This window comes from Anas platyrhynchos, chromosome 4 (assembly GCF_047663525.1).
Source record: "Anas platyrhynchos isolate ZD024472 breed Pekin duck chromosome 4, IASCAAS_PekinDuck_T2T, whole genome shotgun sequence".
In the NCBI taxonomy this organism is placed as follows: domain Eukaryota; kingdom Metazoa; phylum Chordata; class Aves; order Anseriformes; family Anatidae; genus Anas; species Anas platyrhynchos.
This window is the reverse complement of record NC_092590.1, coordinates 10,346,399-10,370,084: the sequence shown is the minus strand read 5'-3', so window position 1 is coordinate 10,370,084 and position 23,686 is coordinate 10,346,399. Positions and strand designations below refer to the sequence as shown.

The window sequence follows — 23,686 nt, the reverse complement described above, 5'->3', positions numbered from 1 at the left end:
TCTTCACAGAGAATATTATATACACTTGGAAATTATTCTATAAATGTTTTATCTTGATAAATTGCAGAAAACCAAATAGATAAAGTATCCATCTCAGCTCTGATAGCATTTTTTTAAATGATTAAAATGCTAATGGAAAAGCATCTAAAGGCAGGGAGAAGCAGAAACAGAACCCAGCCCAGAATAACATCCTTCTATAAGCATCACCTCCAACTACTAATGCTCTCGGAGTCATGCTCTTCCTAAGTGAAGGCAGGTAATATTTATAGTATCTCTTCAGAAAGAGCCTGCCAGCCATCTCCTCTGCACTTGCCAGGCTTTGGTGAAAGGCTAGCTGCACAGCCATCAAGCACAGATGAAAACAGGAGACAGCTTGTGTTAGCTCCGAAAATGCAACCGGACTCTAAGCAAGAGGGGCACGCATCTGCACAGCAGCTCCCAAATCAGATAAGCGGAGTGGTTTATCTCATCAGGATATAGTCTCCAAGTGGCAATGATCAGCTAACACAAATGCTGTTTGTCTCTGTCTTGCTATTAGTCCACCCCCTCACACTCCTCCAGTTCCTTTTCTTCTCACTCTTCACTGTTCCCAGCTTGATTTCTATGCTCTGGCTGCTCTACAGTTGCAGGTACGGTGTGAGTAACACAGAAGCAATTCCCTTTCCCTTCCCTTATGTATAAATCCTTATCCTCTGTTTTTTCCTCACATGCACGTACGCACACACGCACAAAGAGGGGGACACTCCAGATCGTGCACGACTGTTAGATTTTGGGTTGGCCGGGGGCGAAGGACTAAAAGGCAAACGTGTGCTGGAATTTCCCTCTACCCCCTTCTGTCTTACTCATTTCAGCAGCTCCGCAATCCAAACTGGGGGAGGAGGAGGGAACGTGGGTGGCTGTGATTTCAGCAGCAATCCCACTGGATTCCCACACCTCCTTCCAATATAAACTACGACCCAAGATGGAGCTAAATTAACCTGAGGCCAGGATCAGAAGGAGAGATAACTAGGCAAAGTGAAGAAAACACAAAAGGCAAGAACAAAGGATCTCTTTATCTCTAACAAGCACTCCAAGGCGCGAACATCATGCTTATTTTTGAAAAGAAACCCAAGGAGCAAAACTACGGAACTACCGAGTGCTAACCACAGTTGTGCCACTGATTAAATGATCATAAAACAAATATGAAATTTGATTTGTGAGTTTCAAAAAAAATTTATCTTCGAAAAACAAAATAAATACTGTGCTGTTCTGTGTCTTCTTGGAGTAGCCCTAGAAGAAATGCTAACATGAAATATTGAGTCATTGGCATTTACTTGATGAAGAAGCATCTCCACACTGAAATAAAAGTTAAATAGTCAGAACAAAGGCCTAAAAGGGCTAGGTATTTGCAAGCAGCTTTTTTTGTTTGTTTGTTTGTTTTGTATTTTCACTGGTGGTTATTTTTAAAATCAATACAACTTCTGTGCTGACTTGAAGCCCAGTACAGATCTGATCCTCCATTTCACAGCCTCAAATTAAGCTTCATACCTGAAGGGAATCTACGACTCCACGATTTCGCTTTGGATTATCTGACTAGGATTTCTGCACCACAGCAAGTTAACTATAAATGGATTATTTATAAGAACAAGAGAGGTAGTTGTAAAGAATACTGTCTGTAGTATCCACTGCCTTGGCAATAATGATAGATTTAGGCAGCTGCTACTAGAAAACATCAGCTCTGCCAAAATGTCAGATGCTAATGTCTGAGGAAGCTCAATTAAGCTACAAGACGCAATCACTTTGTTCTACCAGGGATGCAGGCAGGCATATTTCAATCCATATCTGGAACTGACAGAAGCATTTAGCGAAGGAACAGATCAAAAAACTGCAATACATACAGCCTTACATCTCCACCTTGTTTCAGAAGTCTCAGTTTTTAAGCCGCGAGTGATTCGACTTATTATGAATCCTCAATAAAGCATGCAAAATAGCTGGAGCAGTGTCAGCTTTAATCAGCAAGCCAATTAAAGGATTTAATCAAGTTCACTTTAGCTGTTCAACAGTATGTTTATATCAAATTATTTTTTAACAGAAGTTTAACGTGGAGGTTCTCTGTTCTAATAACATTCTCAACAGTGACATGTAAAGGCAAATAACTGCTACAATAGTAAACTGCACTCATGCATACACTGAGAGTAAACCTAACCACTTCAAAAATTATAGCAAATACGTCTTCAATAAGGATGCAAGTGTATAATACAGCTAAAGCAGCTGAAGTTACTCACAAGGTAAAGATACGACCACTTGGCTGAGGTACAGAAAACAACCTCACATGGGACCCCCAGTGCCCTGCTCAGAGTGCAGACCCCGTCACCTGTTTACTTGTAGCATCACAAACAACATTAACGGCAGCCTTTAAAGATAATTTTAATGAATGCGATATGGCAAAGATGGGAAAAGAAGAATTCTTGTGATTAACGCTTACCCTCAGAAGCAGCAGGCATCCAGGCTTCCGACTAGCATTAAAGCATTTAGGCTTGGCGTCTGAAAACACCAGCTACTGGGGGGGAAGTTTTAGGATTTGACCACGCAAATGGTTTTCTTCGAGACAAGTAAATATTTTAGTTATAACAGTGTCCTGGAAATTCAATAGTGTCCTCAACAGTAATCATGGTACGTTAGGTTTAGAGTATAAATTAAATTACTGGAGTGTGAAATAGAAAAGTTTTAACTAAAATTGCTTTTACTGAAATGTTAATTTCAGACAAACTTTGATGTTGTGCTAATATAGACAGGCTTTACATTACTTGTAGGCCACTAATAAGCAATCTTGTTTATTTTCTGTGCTGGAATTCTATCTCAAACTGCTTCAAAAGTTAAAAAAACAGAAAGAATTGTTTTAGTTCAGCTCTTCAATTGCATCAGCTCATTTAAATGTGTGCTACAGTTTGAGGCAATTTTAAGCATTATTGCCTTTTTACTATAACGTGGGCATAAATACTTTTATTAGCTCATCTTAGCATTGATCACTTTAGCTAGAAGCTTCCTATGCTTACAAAGATCTAAGTGATGCAGTTTAAGGGAAAAATGTACGTGGAACACGAGGAAACATTCAGACCCAGGAGGCCTGACCATTCCATGCAATAACGCCCCCGGGGAATATCCGGAAGCCTCAAAGATCAGAAAGGCACACGCTGGCAGGAAAGGGCTTTCCCTCTCTAGTTTTTATGAGCCTACAATCCAACAAACGATTCTGACAGTCACCAGAGCTGCTGCAGTTGTTCCCACACGGGCCATTCTCAGATGCCGACAGCCTCCCCCCAGCCAATCAATTTCTCATTCAAATTGCCAAAACTCTGTGTCCTCACTACAATACAAGCGTAGCAAGCAAAATGAACATTTAAGTTTTATTTCTGTACCATTCTGACATTCAACCAAGCCAATGAAATTCTGCCCCCTCCCCCAAAGACAGGACAATGAAACTGCAAGTGGGAGCGTTACCCTTTAACGCACTGACATACCCATTGGACGTGTGTATTTACAGACCTTAAATTATGCAATGCAAATAACAAGGAAGGCTCTGCAAGCAACAGTGTTTTCTGTGTGTCTACAACATCTATAAACATGCACACTCCAAAAACTAGCACTTGTAGAGGCAAACAACATAGCCAAGGAAGAGATCATTTCAGAAAGCTTTGCACATAGTATAGGGCATTCTCAACAAAGGATGTGAAAGTTTTGGTAAAACAAATATACGCTCTGGTTCTGTTTTCCTCTTCTAAATGAGAAACTGATAGATGCTAGCTCCACGCCATGCCTGCACGTGGCCTGGCTACTGTCACCACGCCAGAAACTGCTGTCATTGCTACTGCTGGTGATGGTGCCCAGGCAAACAGAATTGAGAATATCTATGCACAGGCAGCTAGCTGCCTGCACGATGTGGGTGTATTACATGTAACTACCATATGCAACAATGCACAGGTTTATAAAGATGTGTACGACTTAAGATTTTTGTGTTCTTAGTTCGCTTTTCTTAGTAACGATGGGCAGAGACTAACCAAAAGGTGTGCACACTGAGTATACAATGAGATCCTACATGTTACAGGAAGAAGCAGAGAACATGCTGATTTCTTTTAAAATAGATAAACAGGAAAAACAGACTTACCTTAAAAAAAAAATCTCTTACAAATTTATTCACTTCTGCTATCTTACATACAAAAGTTATCATGGTATTTCCTTTCAGTATCTGTGAAACTAACAAGGTCTTCAAGAAACATAACTCAAAAGGTAAGAAATGCACAATGAGATACATCAGACAAACCACTCAGGTTCTAGGTCTACTCTGGAGTTGATGTTGTTTAAGAAGGTATAAATTTGAATCACAGAAATGTTAAGGTTGGAAGGTCATCAAGTGCAACACACTAGACTCAAAACTGGGCCAATTTCAAAATTAGATCCAGCTTTAAAGTTAGAATTGGCTGTTGCCATCAGTTACTTTACTGTTGAAATAAAATTCTGCAATGTGACCGTTCAGTTCTTCAATTTTATTAATCTGGAGGGGATGGAATAACACTATTTAACCTTTTGTAGAGATTTTTGCAGATGTAGGAAAACAACAATATATCATGTTTCAAAAGGTTTCATTGCTCTGAAAAGGACCTGTGAATTGAGGCCCACTAATGACAGGAAATCATACACCTAGTAATTAAAGAGAACACTACGAATATGATGAGGAAAAAAAAACCCTCCATATGTAGGATGCGACAAAATTAAGGTTTCAAGTACAACCCCTCTTGTATATGCTACAAATTCCTCCATCATATTGTCACTTTCCACTTTTTTCAATGCAGTGGACAGAATAAACCATTGACAGCGAGCAATTTCCAAGTTGTGGTCTCTTCACTTGCATGAAGCATGCTTCAGTTACAAAACTTTTATAAACCCTGGTCTGAAGACAGCATGGTCAACTTGCTCACATCCTTTCACCACCACTCAGCATAACACTATCGCATCACTTCAGACAGACATGCATGACTTACTGTCTTTGCAACACAAGCGAGCCAAGGAGTCCATTTTACAGCCCGGGAGCTAAGCAAGACAGCATTCCCATCAAAGCCTCTACCTACATTTTTTTTTTTCCCTGACTGAACACTTCCAAAACTCCCCAGAATTACCATGTTATAGATAATGCCACAGAAGTCTACACATATACCTGTGCACTGAAGTCAAAGAGGCAAGTGCTCAGCATGCAGGTAAGAGCGTTCAGTACTTAATGACAGCAGATTTTAGATCTGCAAGTGAGGCCCCATACAAACGATTAGTTAATTAGTTAGTCGCTATGGAAAGGGTTGCTCAGAAACACTCTATATAGTAATGAAAGCATATAATAAGGTCACATAAAACTATTCAGGCAATCCTGAATCTGGCATTCCCAAGTGTTCTTCGGTGTCACTCCAGTAATATTGCCATCAGGGAGGTTCAGAGTTATCCTTCCTTAGCCTTTTGAAAGAACCAAATAAAAAGGAGCTAATTTCACTACGAGCCTTTATATTGCTAAGTACATAATATAGGATGGGAAATCCTAAGGCTGCTATACGGACATCTTTCATCTCAACACTGAGCAGCTGTAGGCTAGTGGTACATCAACCCCATCGAACCCACGAGCTTAAGAAAAAGACCACATGCCTCCAAGAGAAGAGGGTGTAGATGAAGTCAGAAACAATTCAAAGCCATGGAAGGTAGCAGCATCCCTGTTCCCTTGCTGGCTGCCCATTCCCCTGGGGATGAAGGCTGGTAGGGATACTTACTTCCATGGTGCTGCAGGCAACCAGACAGCATCCTGGTAGCCCATTTCCCTGCTGTCTTCTCAGGGGTCCTTGGGACCATTTTTAATCCCTACTTGCAGCCTTCCCCTCTGCATAGCTTTGATTATTTTGATGCAATTCTCTTCATCCCTCCAAACTCACCTTCAAAAGTCAAAACAAAGTTGCCTAAATGCTTTCCAGATGTAAAAAGAGATCCCTGAAAGCACGGACTTGGAGTTTCTTCTTAGTTCAGACTCTGGTCAGACTCATACCAGCAAACAGCAGCCCTGAGTAACAACTGCAGGATATTTCACCTTGGTTATAAGCCAGAGCTGTAACATACACACACGCATAGTTTGCTACACGCAAACTATAGGAATTTGAGCTGAAGTCTCAAATGAATTAATCAGGAGAATTTGGAAAGCCCTAACAAATTTGAAAATAAAATATATTAACTCAAAATGACAATCATATTGGTACTTCCAGCTCTCCACAGAATCAGAATAAGTTTTACACAGATACTAAATCATAGATTATGCATTCCACATTAAGACTTCTGCCCCATCCCCTAATTATACAAACCTTCTTCTCCCTCTAATCAGGGTCTTCTATGTACCCTCTATCTCATATTACTTCTTATAAGCAGAACTATGATATTTTTTTCTGAGGAAAACTATCTCGCCCCTCAAAAGGAACAAAAAGAGACATTTCAAGCTGCATAAGGCTTCAAGAAAAATAAACTTTTCATGTTTTTTAACAAGTATCCAATTGCACGAATCCACAATGCTCTTATTCCAAGAGTTAGTTTTCTCTCTCCCTGTTCCCTTTTTGATGATCATCGTCTCATCAACCAGCTACAGGGATACGTTTCTCAAAGATGAATGCATCTCCCACAAAGGATATCATATTAATGATTAATGACTGACACTCTTCAACAAGACTGCCTGCCATGCCTAAAATCTATAAATTTATTCTCTTCTCCACTATATCAGTGATTTTATTTTTCTGTATGCCTGAAGAAAGCCTTCCTCCATTCCATAGTTATTTCTTGATTGCCTGTATACCTGGCACTTCCACCACACCATCGGTCAACTGATATTCTCATTATCCAGTCATCTGCTGTCACACTACTCATACAAAGCAAATTGTCAGGCCCTGCGATGCCTCACAAGCTTTGCCAACCTCCCTTCATATTTTTTTCTTCTTTTGATGATCACTTTCACAACTCTGGCTTTCATGTTTGTTCATACAGAACATTAGCACTTCTCAGCTACCCCACTAACAAGCATTAGGAGTCCAGCCTTCCTACGCTAGCTTAAAAGAGAATACCTATCAGCTACCCTGAAGAATGCTGCAGTACCACAATCATCGCAGAAGAATAATTTCAAAAGCAAGAACAAAGCAAGTCGTAGGCTAAACTGAAAAAAGAATCAAAGACTTAAATTACACCAGTGATATACAATCGGGTAACCTTCAGGAGATTAATCGCCAAAACACAATTCAAAACAAGCCACACACCTTCAAACGGATTTAAGAAACAATAAAAATTAATGTTCTTTTTTTTGTTTTTAAGTATGAACTTATGGAAATCAGTCGGGACACAGCAGACCTATCCCACAGTCTCTGTCTCTCAGTAGATGAAATATTCCACAGAACAGCAGGCAGAATTTCTGCACGTCTGCCACTCAGTTAGGGACAATGGTACTGCCTCTCCACAACTTCTTCCATTTAACATCCTGAACAGCCTGTATTCTCCCTTCAAAGAAAATGTCTGTTGAACACTATTCTCAGTCTACTCAGGGGATCCTTTTATTCATCCTATTCCCTTTATTCATCCCTGAGCTGCACTATGATTGACATCTTTTCCATCAGAATTGTAAGGCAGCGTGACAAGCTAATTATTACATAAGAGATGATATACATTACCTCTCCAGGTCAGCCCAGAATCCCTTATTTGGATGTCATTTTAAAAATTACAGGCTTTAATAACTTCTGCATCATTCTAGTCCAGACACTATGCTCTTTGGTGAGAAGAAGAGTTTTCCTGAAAATGAAGGCTTTCTATTTCTATGTATTTTTTTGTGAATGCTACCAGTACAAGACAATAAATACTGGTAACCCTTCTAGGTTGGAAAGAATAGGAGAAAATGTCTTTGATTGTTTGTTTGCTTGGGGAAGTGAGTGGGCCTTCCCAGGAACAAAAGAAGTGACAAAAATATTTGCCTTTTTAAACCAGGTTTACGGTTTGGTTTCACAGTTTAAGCTGATTAAAATTAGTTGTCTTTTGTCCCACAACTAACTTTCTATGCCACAGGTAGATCTCATGCCAAAAATGCATTAATATCTGATAACAGCAACAAAACAGGGGAGGAGGCACATTAGAGCAAGCAAATGCATTCAAACGTTCAGAATGTAGTCGAGGCAGGAGACAATTAGAGAAGGAAATTCAAAATATAAGGCATTTCCTGAGGATTAATGAGTGGGTGGTAGTATTTGATAGTCAAGGGCAGAATGGGTTCTGCAGCCAGCACAATTCATTAATTCCCCAGGCAACACAAACTGGGATTCTGTTAATTTTTTTCTTTTTTGCTGTACTCATTATTTTCCTCAACTTTTAATTAAGATTTCCATTTACTGTACCACCATCGTTCCTTCAGAGCTAAACTGTGTATATCTGAATAGTGCTACTATGGTAAAGGACGTCTATAACATTTCTGGATTAATTCCTGGTGCAAAAGGCCAGGGACCTTTTTCAAGTTTAAGAAAGTTCTTCAAATCATCTCATATAGGCTAAAAACATTGTCAGACTTAGAAACAGAGGGAGTTCAGCAAATATGATCATTTCCTCTCTTACAAGCTTCTTGATGGCCTCCGTTATCTTAGTGGGAAGAGACAAAGAGAGTATAAAGAATTGAAGAGAGTAAGTTCTTTTCAAGCTTCCTTTCAGCTCCTTCGGAAGCTGCATCCACTAACATATTATTTAACATGTCCCAAAACAACAACCATCATATAACTCCATACTAACCTGTGACTGGTGCATCTATGTCCAGCAAATTTTTTTCCTGACGAAGAATTGAAGCTCCCTCTGTTATTATTCTCAAAGCAACGCTTTCTTCCAGTCTCCCTTCTTTCATAAGGTGTGCCTTTAAGATATCCACCCGGGGTTTTCCATCATTATCAAACACTTCCTTAGCTGTGAGCCGGTGACTTGGAGGGAACGGGACAGCTGCATGAAGAAAAAAAAGTGTCGTCAGTTTTTACAGTAAAGCCTCTATTACTAATCATGACACGTTTCAAAAAAAGTCATCTCTGCTGCTGAACAGTACTGGAATGAATTTCCTACTGCCTCTTATATCTTGGGGGTTAAAGTGTACATAAAGGAAGGTATCACTGAAGCATATGTATTCTGCAGGCTGAGTTATCCACACACGTGAGAATAACTGTTTTGTGTTCATAACAAAATTGAAAGGAAGACTTACGCCACATTTACAGATACATATGTGCAAACAAAACAAAAAAGGCATGGCAATTTCAGGGATAGAAGGCAGTGAAGCTTCCAGTGCTCTGGTAGCACAGCAAAGCATCGACATGAATACACAAACCAGTGTTATATTTAATTTCTGTGCACAGACACACACAGATACACCCCAATTAAAATGCTGAACTCCAAGACAGTGCTCTCTCTAACGACTTGGGAGGAGGTAGGAGATATCTTCTCCAGATCAGTTCCACAAGATACCTTCCACCACCACCAAAGCACACCTGCACGCAAAGCTGACCACTCCAGCAAAAGCTGCATCGGTCTGGGGTTTAAAATAAATCCATAAATCAGCGGGTTGCCCTAGCAACACGGCAGCAACTGCCGTCACGGCAGGGCTCGGAGCAAACTTCAGACCCTCAATGCCTTCCCTCTCCTGAAGCCAGCTGGAGCAAGAAGGCTCCGAGGTGATGCTGTCGGCTGCCAAGATGAGGCCGGAGTGTTATCCCAGCCTCACCCCCTTTCCCTCACGGCTCAGTCGGAGCGGCATTAGGCCCTGCAGGCCTCAGGGTAATTGCACTGCTCCCTGCCACGGCTGCAGGACACTCAGATTATGGGGAGCTCCGAGAGGGGAGAGGCAGCCACAGGGCTGACCTGGGCCCTGCATCCCCTCAGCAACCTGGGCCCTGCCAAGGGCCTTCGTCCCCTGCTGAGCCTCCTCCTGGGAGCTCTGCTACACTGTGAGAAACGACACACAGCAGACCCATATGTCTGTTGGTTTCCATTTTCTTCACATTTCACGATCCCTGTGCACTGGAAGCAGCCCACAGATCACGCACGTCATTTAAAGCCTGACCCAAGAACTTCTACCAGAAGCAGCGGAGCAGATAATAAACAATTGCATTTCGTGCAGTTGTTTTCCACTGATACTTGAAACACATACATCTTCAGAAAACACTTTCTCTTTTTTGGCTTGACCTTTTGCTGCCCTGACCCCAGTAGTTCATGCACTAAAATACTCTGATGTGGACTAATGAATACGGGTCTATGAAATTTACTGAAACTGGAGACCAGACTGAAAAGGGAACAAAATTGGGAAGAGGTGAAGTGCTGTCAAGCCCCAGGCCTCACCTCAATTCATGTGTGCAGTGAACAAGGAAGTTGAAACGCAGCCCTTGGTTTCAGAAGGGCCTTCCCCAGATCCATTACAGTTTTCTCACTCAACCTACAAAAACTCCTAAACTGCTTTAGATTAGTTCATGCTTTGACTTCTACTTCTGTAATTCGAGTTAAACTGGTAAAGACCAAAACCTCATTTTGCTTTTTGCAACTACTGTGGTTAAGCGCAGCCCACGACACTCAAAGAAATCAGGAGGTTTTGTGCTTTGTGTCTCTTTCAGGTATCTCCACCATGGGCCTTAATTCCTCAAAAGCAAGTCAATGATCTACAGAAGCTATGAACAATTCATTATACAACACAGAAAAAAACAACAAACATATCATTGTGAGATAAATGAAGGTGAGGGAGAACTCAGCAGTTCTCCACATCTTTATCATCCTTCTGGAGAACTTAAATAAAAGGCCAGCTAGTTATAATAATCCTTCATCCTTCCTGAATGGGGGAAGGAGAGGAGAAAGTCGTTGCTTATCTCCAGTCCACGTGGCTGGAAGAAGCGCTACCATTCACTTGCATACCTTGCAAGACAGCAGCCTCCCTACTTCCCCTAAGGGATCGCGGTATAAAAACCTACGCAGCATATTGCTACCTGGAGGTAACCGCCATACACAAATGCATGCCACGAGGAGATTTTTACATTTATAAAGAGCTAAAACAAACAAGCAAGCAAGCACACAAACAAAGCAAGCTAGAAGACTCTACCTACTGATTAACAGAAAAATATGGCCCGCACTGCAGCACTGGAAGAGCTCTGCAGGCAGATTTCTAACAAACATGTACCAGTGGCTAATTAAAGAAAAAAAGATACTGTTCCAACAGCGGATGATTAATGATTAATTAGCACAAACATGAGCGACTGAATAGAGCACAAATTGCATCTTCCATTATGAGAATATTAATTTTGTATATACACATACAGCGCTTCCACAGAACAACATAAGAAATGGTCATGTTCATGTGGAAATCAGTTAAACAGAGTTCATTACTGGAATCGCCAACAAATGCCAGGATCAATCACAATCCTCTTATAAACATAACAAACATTTCGTTTCCATTGCTTTGTACAGCGTTACCATCCAAACACACAGGCATCTATCAGCTTCTCCACACCTGCTTGCTTTTTCTACTTTTCCTTAAACCGGTGGTATTAGTGCAAGCGACAAATAACTATTTCCCCCCCAAGTGGTTTTGTATTTGTCAGAAATAAAACTGAGAGCCTAACCAGACAGCAACTGTGCACACAGCATGCACAATAGGGAAGAGTATGTAGCTAAGACCAAAAAAAAAAAAAAAAAAAAAGAATCAGTTGCAACCTTTTTCCCCTCTTTCCAAAAAAAAAACTGACCTAAGTTTTGATCTCTTTGTGAAGCAAAATCTTCTGGTACTTGAAGAATTCTCTGCTAGATCCTGTGATTATCTAGAGGCGAGGAAAAATACTGCAGCAGCCTCTGTGCAGTAGAGGAAAAAAATACACTGGGAGGGAAAATGCTGGAGGCAGAGGCAGGGAGAGCAGAGCCAGGACTGGGTGGCTGGTGAAGGCTTTGCTGGAGGAGCCCTGGAGAAGAGCCCAAGGAGGTGATGGCTGCTTAGAGCTGCTGGCACTGCCCCGGTGGGTGCTTCTGTAACGAGAGGTGGGGTCTCTGCTGCACAAAGATGGGGATGCAACCTCAGATGAGGGAAAGGGAGAGGCCATAAAACATGTGTGCATATAGCAAATACGTTTCGAAGAAGTTTGATGACAAATCCCACAAGAACACTAGACAAAAGTCATGCACGCTATCCATACTCTGGAAAACGTAAGGCCTGGTCGCTACCTCCATTTATAGTTGTTTGAAACCTTTTAAAGGCACGCCATTTGTTTCCTGGTATTGGCATTAAACAAGAAAAACTGCTCGCCATATGAAATACTATCACCGGGATGTGGTAATAAAACACAGACCACAGGAAAAAGCAACAAAACAGATTTTTAACCCTTTACCTCACCATGCCAGTAGCATCCTCCCGAGACCTGGAAACACAAGAAAACTGTTGAGCCACTCGTTTTTTTTTTTTGTGGTGGTGGTAGTTGTTTTTCTTATGCTTTCAGGTCTCCTGAACGTGTTCCAGCAAATGGAGAAAAAGATCAACCTGCTATTTTCCTGTTCTTGCAGGCTCCTGCAGAACCCATCTCACTGATAACACAGCCAAGTTAAAGGTCAGACACATTGTTACTGCTTCTTTCAAATATTAAGCAGCCTCTCCAGAACAAATAAATAAACCATAAAGAGCTGTGCTTAATTAGTGTTGAACATGTGCGCACACATAAATAAAATACAAGCATGTGGCAAAGAATGCATTATTTTGTTTATATATTATTCATTTCAAAATGAAGCTGTACACTATATTAATACCCTCTGAGGAGGCTGCCCGTAAGAAAAACTATCTTTCGTCAATATCCAAGTTCCTTGCATTTTATCTCCCCTCTGTAACAAACTTGTCCTGTAATTTCATACAACTAATGCCCTATGTCTGTAATATCTAGAGCATGAGGGACTTCTGTGGGAAATAAGTAAATGCTTTCTTCTTCATTTGTATGGGCAACACACCAGTGCCTACCATCATCTCGGTATTACAACGCATTGCCTTTGTTTGATGGCAATTTGCAATTCTGCACTTCAAGAAACATTGGCACAGCAGCAGTGGTGACAGCACGGGTTCGTGAACAGGTCGATGCTTCCTCCACACGCAGAAGAACAGCTCACAAAAGGGTCGCTGCAGCTTTCCCCACCCCGCTCCCATCTACTTATTCATAACCCTTGGACCCAGATACATGCAATTTCTCCCTGCCACCTCAGAAACTCCAACAAAACTGTGTTTTCAAAAGACAGGAACATTTTCAATAGCTACCTAAATACTTTTTTCAGGCTGACTTTGAAAGTCTACCCCCATTTCACATACACTACGCATGATCATGCTTGGCCAATACATGAAGCAGCAGACAGACCAACTTTTGTGATCTGACTGTCTACGTTCTTATACATTTACCCATGAATTTTTGGCTTACAAGGTTTCTATGAACCAAAAGGGCAAGAATGAAATAAATATTTTTCTCCACGACTTACTTCAGGTGACAGATAGGAGCTAGAGAATGAGTCACTGTCACTGAGAGCTGCTGGAGGAACAGAGCGAAGCCTCCCAGGCAGCACAGAGCTCACCAAAGCAGGGAGAGGGGAAAAAAGCACTGCCAAAATCTCTTTTAATGCTGACACGTATAGAAAGTGCGTACAACAAATCTCCCTTTCTACAGATTTCCTCAGGCAGCATAGAGATGGCTGATGTTTTTGTCTCCACATACAAGTTATCCAGTGACAGACTCTGAAACATCACTGGAATTAGCAACACATCTCCAAAAGATCAAACTCTAATGTGCCGTTTTAAGACATTATGTACCTGAGGACTACTTCTTTATTTATTTTACTAAACACGTCCATCAGATTTTCACAAAAACAGTTTGACTAAACTAAATAATTGCCAATAGGGTGAAAACAGCAGAAACTGAAGTCTGGAAAATGTATCTACAGTATAAAATAAACTATGAGGATTACAAATTATCTACAGAAATTCAGCATCAATTTTCCCATGGCCAAGAAGTTCTTGCAGCATAGTTGGAAGCGCTCGGCACAGATGTATTTGTTTAAAGATGTAATTAGATCAATCTCCCAGAGAACAAGGCATGCTACTTCACAGAAAGCTGCCTGTTACCAGGGGCGAGCTGGTCAATAACCCATCAAGAACCAGTCCGTCAAAAAGAAGGTGCTGCTACGTGAAGTCACCTCAGAGTAACAGCATCTGCAAACCAAATCAGGAAGCAGACAGAAGGGTCATTCCCCAGTCAAGCCCACATAGACTGAACATACAAGAAAAATAGAAAGAAGAGAGCTCCTTCGACAGATACGTTCAACAGCTGCCTCATTTGGCAGCATGGAAAGCGGGGCACTTGAGAAGAGGAGATCATACCTGCAGCCCCAAATTAACCACTACCAGTAGAGTGGGCAGTCAGTTGTGTTAAAAATTGTCAATTCATAATCCTTTTAACATAGCACATGTACAAAGCCCACCACAGCAGTGCTGCTTTATTGTTGTCAAAGAGGTTAACCAATTTTAGTCATTTATATCATCACCAAAAGGTGCTATGGGTTGGCATGGAAGTTGCTGCACAAAACAGAAAGAGATGAATTGTGCTAGAAGCATTTCTCAATAACTGCAGGTTCAGAAAAAAAAAAATAAAAAAGAAGTAACTAGCCAAGACACTTCATCAAGTATTACAGCTCTGAGAAATTAGCTCGCTATTTTTAATACCTTTTGACATTTCAATCACAACTAGAGAACACAACAGCCCTGGATGGAGGCTGTGCTGGGAAGGTGTTTGTAAAAGGAAGGCCCAAGTCCACCACGCACCGTCCTCAACCTAGCGCCAAGCTGTTTCAAGATGTTAAGACTCTTGAAGCGGCCACCTAACTAAAATGCTGACTTGTGCACTTTCTCCACCTGCTTTTCTGAATTAAATTACCAGTTTCACCTGGAATAATTGCACTTTTGCAGAAGATTGATCCCTGAACCAAATCGCTGGCGGTTGCTTTACTTCCACTACTTGGGCAACTTCTCACCCTGAGGTTGGAAGCTACATGTGAGCTCAGGAGCCAAAAGGCCACTTTGTATGTCCTGTAAAGAGGATGAACTGGAAGCCCTGGCCACAGCAAGAGGGGCAGTGCAAGCTCCTCCATCCATCCCTAGCCAGTACACATCACCCTCCCCTCACCCCTCATTTGCAATACCTTACTTAAGCCAACCTGCCCGAGCACACCGCAAGCAGTCCTCATGTAGCACAGCTCTGTGATACATATAGGAAGACAATCCTTCATGCAAAGCACTTTTGCAGGATATGACCCTCAAGCTTGCAAAGGAATGACCGATTCTCGCACCGTAACACCTAACCCTTGCTACTTTACAGGAGAAAGTCGCATCCCACCAGCTGCAAAGCAGGAACTGCACTGTTTTGTCACCTCTCAATGATAGGGCTACGTTTTGGACAGGATAATCCTGTCTCAATTATTTGAATAAGAAAAAATGGCCCCTTCTGCAAGCATATTTCTGACACAGTGGACAGAAAGGACACCAGAAGTCCCCATCAGCTTGGAACCCACAGAACAGGGCTGAAACTCCGTCATTTCTGTCGAATTATTTGGCTCAGCTAAGAGATTATTTTCAGCAGCTTCAAATCTGAATTACTGTCAGTCTTTCCATTAAAGTTACCCATTCTCATAGCTATCAGGCAAGAGGATTAAATATCAATGCTACCCCTTTCCACCATTTCAAGACTCGGTCTGGTCTTTTCATCAAATTATTGGCCTCTTCCAGACCTAACAATAAGCCAAGTACATAGCAACCCTCGTCCTCAATTCTTTAAAAGAATAAAGCCAAAATAACCAATGCCTTCATAAACTCCTCATAAAAACTCCTCTTACTTAAGAACAACCGTAAGTAGCTATTCCATTTTAAGCCACCACAAAGAAATAGTCATTAAAAACAAAACAGAACCACCCACCAGTACAGGACTGGGTATACTTTATATTCAATGAGAGAAACCTTAAGAGCCATAAAGACGAATTCAGATATAGGGATTCTTTAAAGAGGTTAGAGCAGTGACACATTATTCTTACTCAGAGCTCCAATCAAGAGTAATAAAACATACCAAGACCTGGATAAACACAGAAAATTGCTTTGGTTGTTTGATTTTAGTCTGATGAAGTGATTGACATGTATCCATCCCAACTGCTCCGAACACTCTTCATATCAGTAACGAGTATAAATTTTCATTACTGCTAGTTAAAGCAAAGAAGTTTTTACACTAGAATCATTACAAACCAAATCTAACTCGAATCTTGCCTCCACAATCATTATCAATCAGCAATAAAAAAAAAAAGTTTTTCATTTTCTCAAGAAAAAAAATCTAAAAAGGCACAGAAAGACATGTACAGGCAACATACACATCACACAGAACAAACTGGGAACCTAGGAAAAAGTACACATTGGAAAGGGGAAGGGAAAGAGGTACACTTTCAAAGCTGCCTTAAAGGAAAGTTTCAAAAGTCAAAGAACTGGGTTTGTTTGAAATATAAAATTGTAGGGTATGTGGTTATTTAGCAACAGCCTTCCCAAAGTATCTTTTGGCCAACTGTTGGAATAAACAAACAAATCCTAACAGCCTTACTGAGCACAAAACAACATGTGTTCCTGTAAAATATTATAAAAATACATCCTTTCCCTATGTTCAGGATCATACATGAATATTTTTGACATTCAGTGTTCCCTCCTCTCCACAGTTTATGGATAAAAAACAACTACAAAGTAAAGGAGAGAGGAAAAATTAAGTTTTACAGGAAACCTTTCCAATTAGGACCAAAACATACAGCTAAAACTGGAAAATGTGATTGTAGCTTCCTGGCCTCATCAGCAAAGTTTGTTTTTCTACTTTGTGTGTTACACCCAAGTTTTTCCATAGGCCTCCAACTGCATACTGTTGAGCTTTGTTTTTATTAGCTTTTGGAACAGAGAACAATCATTATCCACAGTTTAAATTCCTTTACAGGAACAATTCATTTGGAGAAAACAAAGTCAGAGGAAAAAAAGCCCTGTAACAATGGAAAATACCAAAGATCTTCCAAGACTCAGATAAGGAATCAGGCGTACTCCTCCATCCCCCAAGATACTTGAGTGATGGATAACTTCTCTTCCATGGTAAGACTGAACTATTGTTCCCAATTGGAAGCAATTAAGAAGCAATCGCATGTGGGTAATAACTGAAATTATTTAAATATATCAGGAAAAAAATATAAATCCTTGGACCTGAATAACCTACAGGTATCAACACAGAGTATGGAACCGTTCTGCTCTGAATTTCTTGTTCAACCCATTTCAGTCCATAGACACTAATAAATCTCAGTCTCGTATCTGGCAACACATATAGAAGAAAGAAGCACTGCTGACAATTCCTCACCTAGAAACCAAAATCTTAGTTCAGTCCCTCTCAGAGGTTTTGGGCACCATAAGGTACCATAACCAAGTCTGGCCAGAAATAGCTTAGTTCAGGTGAAAGCCTGCTGTGTGCCATGCAACAAGGAAGAAAAGCACACATCTTTTCCGTTCCAAAGTTGCTCAGTCAGGAAAAGACTCAACTACAGGGAAGTTTCAGCATGCAAACACTGACCACTGTGCATTATCTCACATTAATCCTTGAAGTTGTTAAAAAGGGTCTTAGAAAGATGAAGAAGTTATAACACTTATGGTTAAATCTTTTATTACAGAAGTTGCTTTGGTTAAACATCATGCTACAAAAGTCACTTCTGGAACACAGGACAGTAGCTCACCTATCCCTGTTACATGAAAATCATTAATCTATTTACCGAGCAGAGGAAACAGAATTTCCTGCTATCCTTGCAAAGTAATCCCTAAATAAATAAATAAATAAATAAATAAATAAATAAATAAATAAATGTACCTTTATGTTGTCACAGTTCAAATTTAGGATGTTTTGGCATCTAGCAATCAACACGCTGCCCAAAGAGCCTGCAGCCAACAGAGCAAAGACACTGGGATAGGAACACTAACAGATCTTGGTGTTTTACTGACTGCTTCTTCCAGGCTCAACGCCGCTAGTGCTGACCAATGCCACCCTCAAGTAGCACGTTTGAATTGTTCTAATTTTGATTTATCCACCCTCCTCTCCTCAAAACCTTCAGGGGAAAAGAAAAAGAATAAAATGAAGAAAAAGCAGCACACCTTACCTAAGCCACTAACTTTCAGGACATGAAGAACATTATAACATCAATGTCTGAACTATGTGAACTAAATAAAAAAAATCATGTTGATTCATAAATGGCAATATGCTTTATTACTTTGCTGGTCATGAGAAATGCAGAAAGTAGATCTACAACACCACTTTCCAAATCAGTCAGACAAGGCCAAAGCTGTATAAAGAGTAAAGGCTTACAACACAACCATAGATACGTGCCTGGCCTAAGTGCACCAAGAGCCAAATTAACCTTAAGAAGTAGTTGGAAACTGCAGCTGATGGATTATTTATTTACTCAGTCCCAAATGGCTTTGCTTTAGTAGCATTTTTTGCCTTTGACAGATTTTAAATCAGCATAAAAGTGTATCTATATGGACTCATACTGGCAGATGCTTTGAATACTCAAATGCAGTTCAAATGACTGGCTTCTCCTGGAACCGGGCTTTAATCAACTCAGCACCCACTCAACACAATTTGTTTCGTCTTGCCTGATAGCCGAGATACTGCTTGCTAGCTCAAACTAATACCCCCACTTGAAAGTCTATTCAAGACCTATGAGAACCTTCACTAAGGGCATTCGGCGCAGCATTTTCAGAAAGGGTACGAGAAGAATGCAAAGGGCACACAAGTCCTGTGTACTGGCCCTGTAAACAATGGTGCCTTTCACTCCTCACGGAAAGAATTGAAACTATTCCAATATATTGTATGAACCAATTCCCAACAACTCCTTCTTCTTCCTTCAGCGTACTTGAGAACGAATTTTCTTGTGATGTTGCTGCAGTTCACATAGATCAGCGCTGAAGATTATGGACCACATTCATCACCGTGTTATGCCACTGTAATTCCATTAAACAAATGGGCTTTCTAATCCAGCCTTAGCAGATCATACTGCGAGCTTTGAAACAGGGTTCAGCCTGCTCTAGATGTCTAAATAAAACTTACCCAACCAAATCGAGTTACGCTGGCACTAATCTGAAGTAATGTGGCCATGAATCAGCCCTGGTATTTTTGTTCTGTTTTCATGGCTCGGCTCTACTGGCAGTTACACCACCGCGTGTCAACACGGAAATTTTCCCCTGGAATCGTCTCCAAAGTAGCACCTCTCGGCATCCATATTTATTTCCATCAGCTAACCTGGACTGCTGTAAAAAGCTGCTTTTAGTTTAAAAAAAATAATCTTGGGAAAACACATGCAGGATGTAAATAAAAAAGGGTGTTTTTTTTTTTGTTGTTTTTTAAACTGTTGTTCAGCCGTGTTTTATACGTGGCAGAAACAGAGACAGTCTCAAAGCCCTCGGTATAAGCCTCTAGTCCTGTATTTAAAAGGATATTTAAGCCAAATCCTCCTTCTTTGTCCTAAAGATGCTTTTATATTTTTCGTAAACCGTATCTCCCCTCAAATCTCAATCGCCGTCTAATAAACGTGTTGGCTAAAAATAAATCTGTCTAAACGTATCATTTTGCTGATACTCGCTGAAACATCCTGTTCTTAAGCAGAGCGTTTGAGTTTGAAAAAGCAGCTTTATTAGGCTATGAGAGAGGAGGAGACGTGTGCTTCACTCCCAGCTCTGTCATGTACAAGCAATTTAATCTTCACTTGCCGATGACTACATCCAGAGACCTCAGCACCGGGGTGCTCGCTTCTGCATCCCGCAGGCATGCACCAGGCACGTGGCTGCATGAGGGATGTCCTGGGAGAGATCAGCACAGCAAAAGGGGACTCCCAATGTGCTCACCAAGTCGGCAAAGCTACAAGAGAGAGAGGGACACGGGGAGAGAGGAACCGTGGTGCTGTAGCCAAGGCAGGCGCAGCCCCCAGGCAGAGAAGAAGCTGAACTTAAACCTTCTGCTTCAAAGCCCGTCCCATATTTAACACTCAGGGGTTGCTGCAGAAGAAAATGGGTTCATCTGTTCTAGGGCCAGGAAGGTGGGCAGTGCTCCTCTCCTGCACAAACAACTTGTCTCCAGTCCTTAGCTGACTGGGGTCTTTTGGGCTCCCACCCCCACCAAGCAGTAAGTTTTCAAGCTTCTTCAGCTTCTTCAAGCTGAAGAAATTGTCTTTTACTCCAGGAAGAGGTGGAGTGCTAGTGCACCTTCCCTGGAAGTGAAAGTTTTACTCCTCTTTAAACTGATGAGCTTTAATTAGGGAGAGGGGAGAAGAAGGGGTGGACAATTGTGCAAGTTGATGGTGCAGCAGGGTAGGCTTGCAGTGTGTGCACATTTATAAGAATTATTATTAATAATGAACGTTGGAACAGATATAAAATGAACATGTTTTTCACAGAGGGAACAGCAAAAACAAAAGCAGCAAATAGGACTCAAGGGTTGTAGCAAAGCTCTCAAGTCAGGTTTTCTGTAATATTTCTGCTAATGCATGAAAGTAATCATCATTAGCCAGCAGAGAAGCCACAGATGATGTTGTCATGGAAATAACAACAACAGATCCATTCACCAGTGGATGGCAAACAATAAAACTAGCCTACACATTTGCACTGGTTCTTAATCTCTCAAAATTATTCGTTCGCTGCGTTACCAAGATACGAGCTTACCTCTAAAGGTTTATCAGAATTTTTTTTGAATAGATGACCTTAGCAAGAAACAGGACTTTTATCCAAAATTATATATAGCTGATACTACTGATCTAAATAATAGAGCTGGTCTATTATGCTATTACCGACATAAAGCAACGCAGCAAGCCTTATTCAAAGCCCAGCACCGAGAAGTGACCCAGCACATACAATCATAAATGTGCGAGCTGTTTTTTTTTTTCCTCTGAGAGATAGTGCTGTGCTGTTCTGCTTTGTTAGATACGTTACTTCATTTCTGCATATCATCTTGACTCTCAAAAAACAACTTTGACTTAAGTGGAACATGGAGCTGTTAGGGCTTTTATTCAAATATCAAGGGGCTAGTTCCTGCTACTAGTGAATGAAAGAAGCATCCTTCCAAGACTGCAGTTATCTTTAGCATTGAAAAACGGCTTTGCATTAAGTGTATAATAAAGACCACAGATGAAAGGCATGCTTTGCAGCTCGAACAAGGGGGAACAATAAGGCACGATGCAGGAGGATTCACTGGCTGTTGCTTTACGCAGAACTCCAGCCCCACGCAAGAGAGGCGGCAGCAGCAGCAGGAAGATCAGAGACACTCCAGGAGAAAGAAAAATTCACAGCCTGAACAAGTAGGGGGAAAACAAGCAGGATAAAAGGTAGGAAAAAGTTTGATAAATGCAGCAAAATGTCTGCGAGAATGATGCAAGCCAGACTAGACTAGGTGAACACATCACATAAAACACAGAATATTTGCCACATCTCTCAGCTGAGCCTCTACCATGGATCCTGCAGATGTCTGATATTTACACACAACACGAGCACTTCAAACCATCTCTGTCAAGGCTTGCTGTAGTTTTCTCCTAGCTAAGAGAACCAAGGCTTTTGCTAAGGGGTTTGTTTAGAGAAGAGGCAAACCCCTTCTATCTTTGAGCGTGCACACAAATGACGTTCAAAAGATGACACAATATCCACAACATCATTAACTGGAAGATAGAGTTGAAAGACCTCAGAAAGGTATGTGAAGAATTACACAGCCAGTACCTCAAACTCATTTCTCTGGGTATGATATGACCAAAATAACAGTTACTATAGCGGATGGAGTAACAAAAGGAGGCACCTTGAAAAATTACAGTGATATCCCACAGTCAGTAACCTGCCCTACATTTTCAAAATCAGCAGGGTTCCAGCTTTGCAATATTAAAACATTTGCAAAAATTACAGTGATTATGTCTCTTAGAATGACTTCTCTGCTTTTAACTTCTGTTATCCTGCACCATCTGCAATCTGCAGAATTACCTATCAGGTGGACGCAGACTGCACCTGGACATGAAATATTTAGAATACGCTACACAATTATTCTAAATAAAACATCATTAAATGCAATCTATGGAAGAAAGAAAATCTATACCACAGTGGTATCAAGACATACCGCCTATGTACTTTTAACACACTTACATGTCTAGTAACAAAGGAAGGAACCATGATTACAGAAATAATGCATTCATACACCTGTGTTTCATTCATTTGTGTTTTCATGTGCACAAAACCTATATAGATTACATATTTTATCTATTTATCTATCTATACAGATGTAGAGAAAAGTACCAACACCTGTAACGGCTTCTACTTCCTTTTCACACAAAAAAATAAAATAAAATCACACCACACATAGCTGAGAAATCAAGAGCACTCCTCGAGGTTTGCTGAAAGGTAACATCATCAACTGGCCACTTCTGAGACTGACACCCTAAGAAATTCTTCGAGTCACTTGCAGAATGGTTTGGGTTGGAAGGGACCTCAAGGGTCATTCAGTTTAACCCCTCCTGCCATGGGCAGGGACACCTTGCACTACACCACATTGCCCAAAGCTTCTGGGCTGAAAGCCCACACTGCTGGCTCCTGTCAAGCTTTTCATCCACCACAACCCCCAGGTCCTTCTCTGCAGGGCTGCTCTCAGTGAGTTCCTCTCCCAGCCTGTCCTCGTGTCTGGGATTGCCCCGACCCAGGTGCACCGCCTTGCGCTTCAACTTGTGGAACCTCATTAGGTTCAAATGGGCCAAAAATTAAACCAATTTTTTAAAAGTCTGAAGGAAGTATACATCAAAGTCTCACCATTTCAAATGAGATGCGCCACCTGAATTCAAAGGGCAATGGGCACTACTCCACATGCTCCCAAAAGCCTCAAGGATCATAACTAGCAAACACAATGGCTAGCTGTAAGGCTTCTGAACAGTACTAACTTCCCATCGATGTGAATTCAAACACAAACTCCCAAATGCACATTACCACCAGAAATTCCTATTCCATTTGAACAAGTTTCCAAGTGAAGATGTAAAAGAAGAAAATGTACCCTGGAGCTGTGAGTACTCCAGGCAATTTGGATCCTTCAGATCCTTCTAAAATAACGGGTACTACACCCAAAGTGCATACTGAAAGGAATTTCTCAGTACCAGCTACCTGCATTTTGACCCAAATCACTACAACAGCCTTGTCTCTGTTCAAAGAGCATCTTAAGGAAAGCCATTATCTCCACAAGCAATATCACTTGGAGAGGAACGCAGAGAAGAGTCTCTCATGTTCCATGGGCAGCCAGTGGGTAGCTCCGGGTTTGAAGTACCCTCTTTATCACCAGAAAACTCTAGGGCCCTAGGGAGAAGGTGAGTCTTTCGAGAGCCTCCCATTTCACAAAAAGTGCCTGTACAAACAAGCTAAACCAGTCATAAACTGCAGGTAAGTGCTCAGCTGAGGGACAGACGCTTGTCTCCTCCTCACCCTTAGGAGTAATTTTAGATCAGCTGTGAAGTCTTAGCCCTGTTATGAAGGTCTCAAAATACAATCAGAAAGGTACTGAACACCCCCATTTCC

The 23,686-nt window shown here is 41.1% G+C and overlaps 1 protein-coding gene across 8 annotated transcripts in view; it reads right to left on the bottom strand.

Annotated features, from left to right (window-relative positions):
- PPP3CA (protein phosphatase 3 catalytic subunit alpha) overlaps positions 1-23,686 on the bottom strand; it is a 190,696-nt gene that overhangs the window by 102,884 nt on the left and 64,126 nt on the right. For all 8 annotated transcript variants that reach the window (XM_072036986.1, XM_027457169.3, XM_072036980.1 and 5 more), the window contains one exon: positions 8,809-9,009. In XM_072036986.1, the coding sequence (XP_071893087.1) occupies positions 8,809-8,917 (109 nt within the window). In that variant the 5' untranslated portion in view covers positions 8,918-9,009. The remainder of the gene's footprint in view (positions 1-8,808; positions 9,010-23,686) is intronic.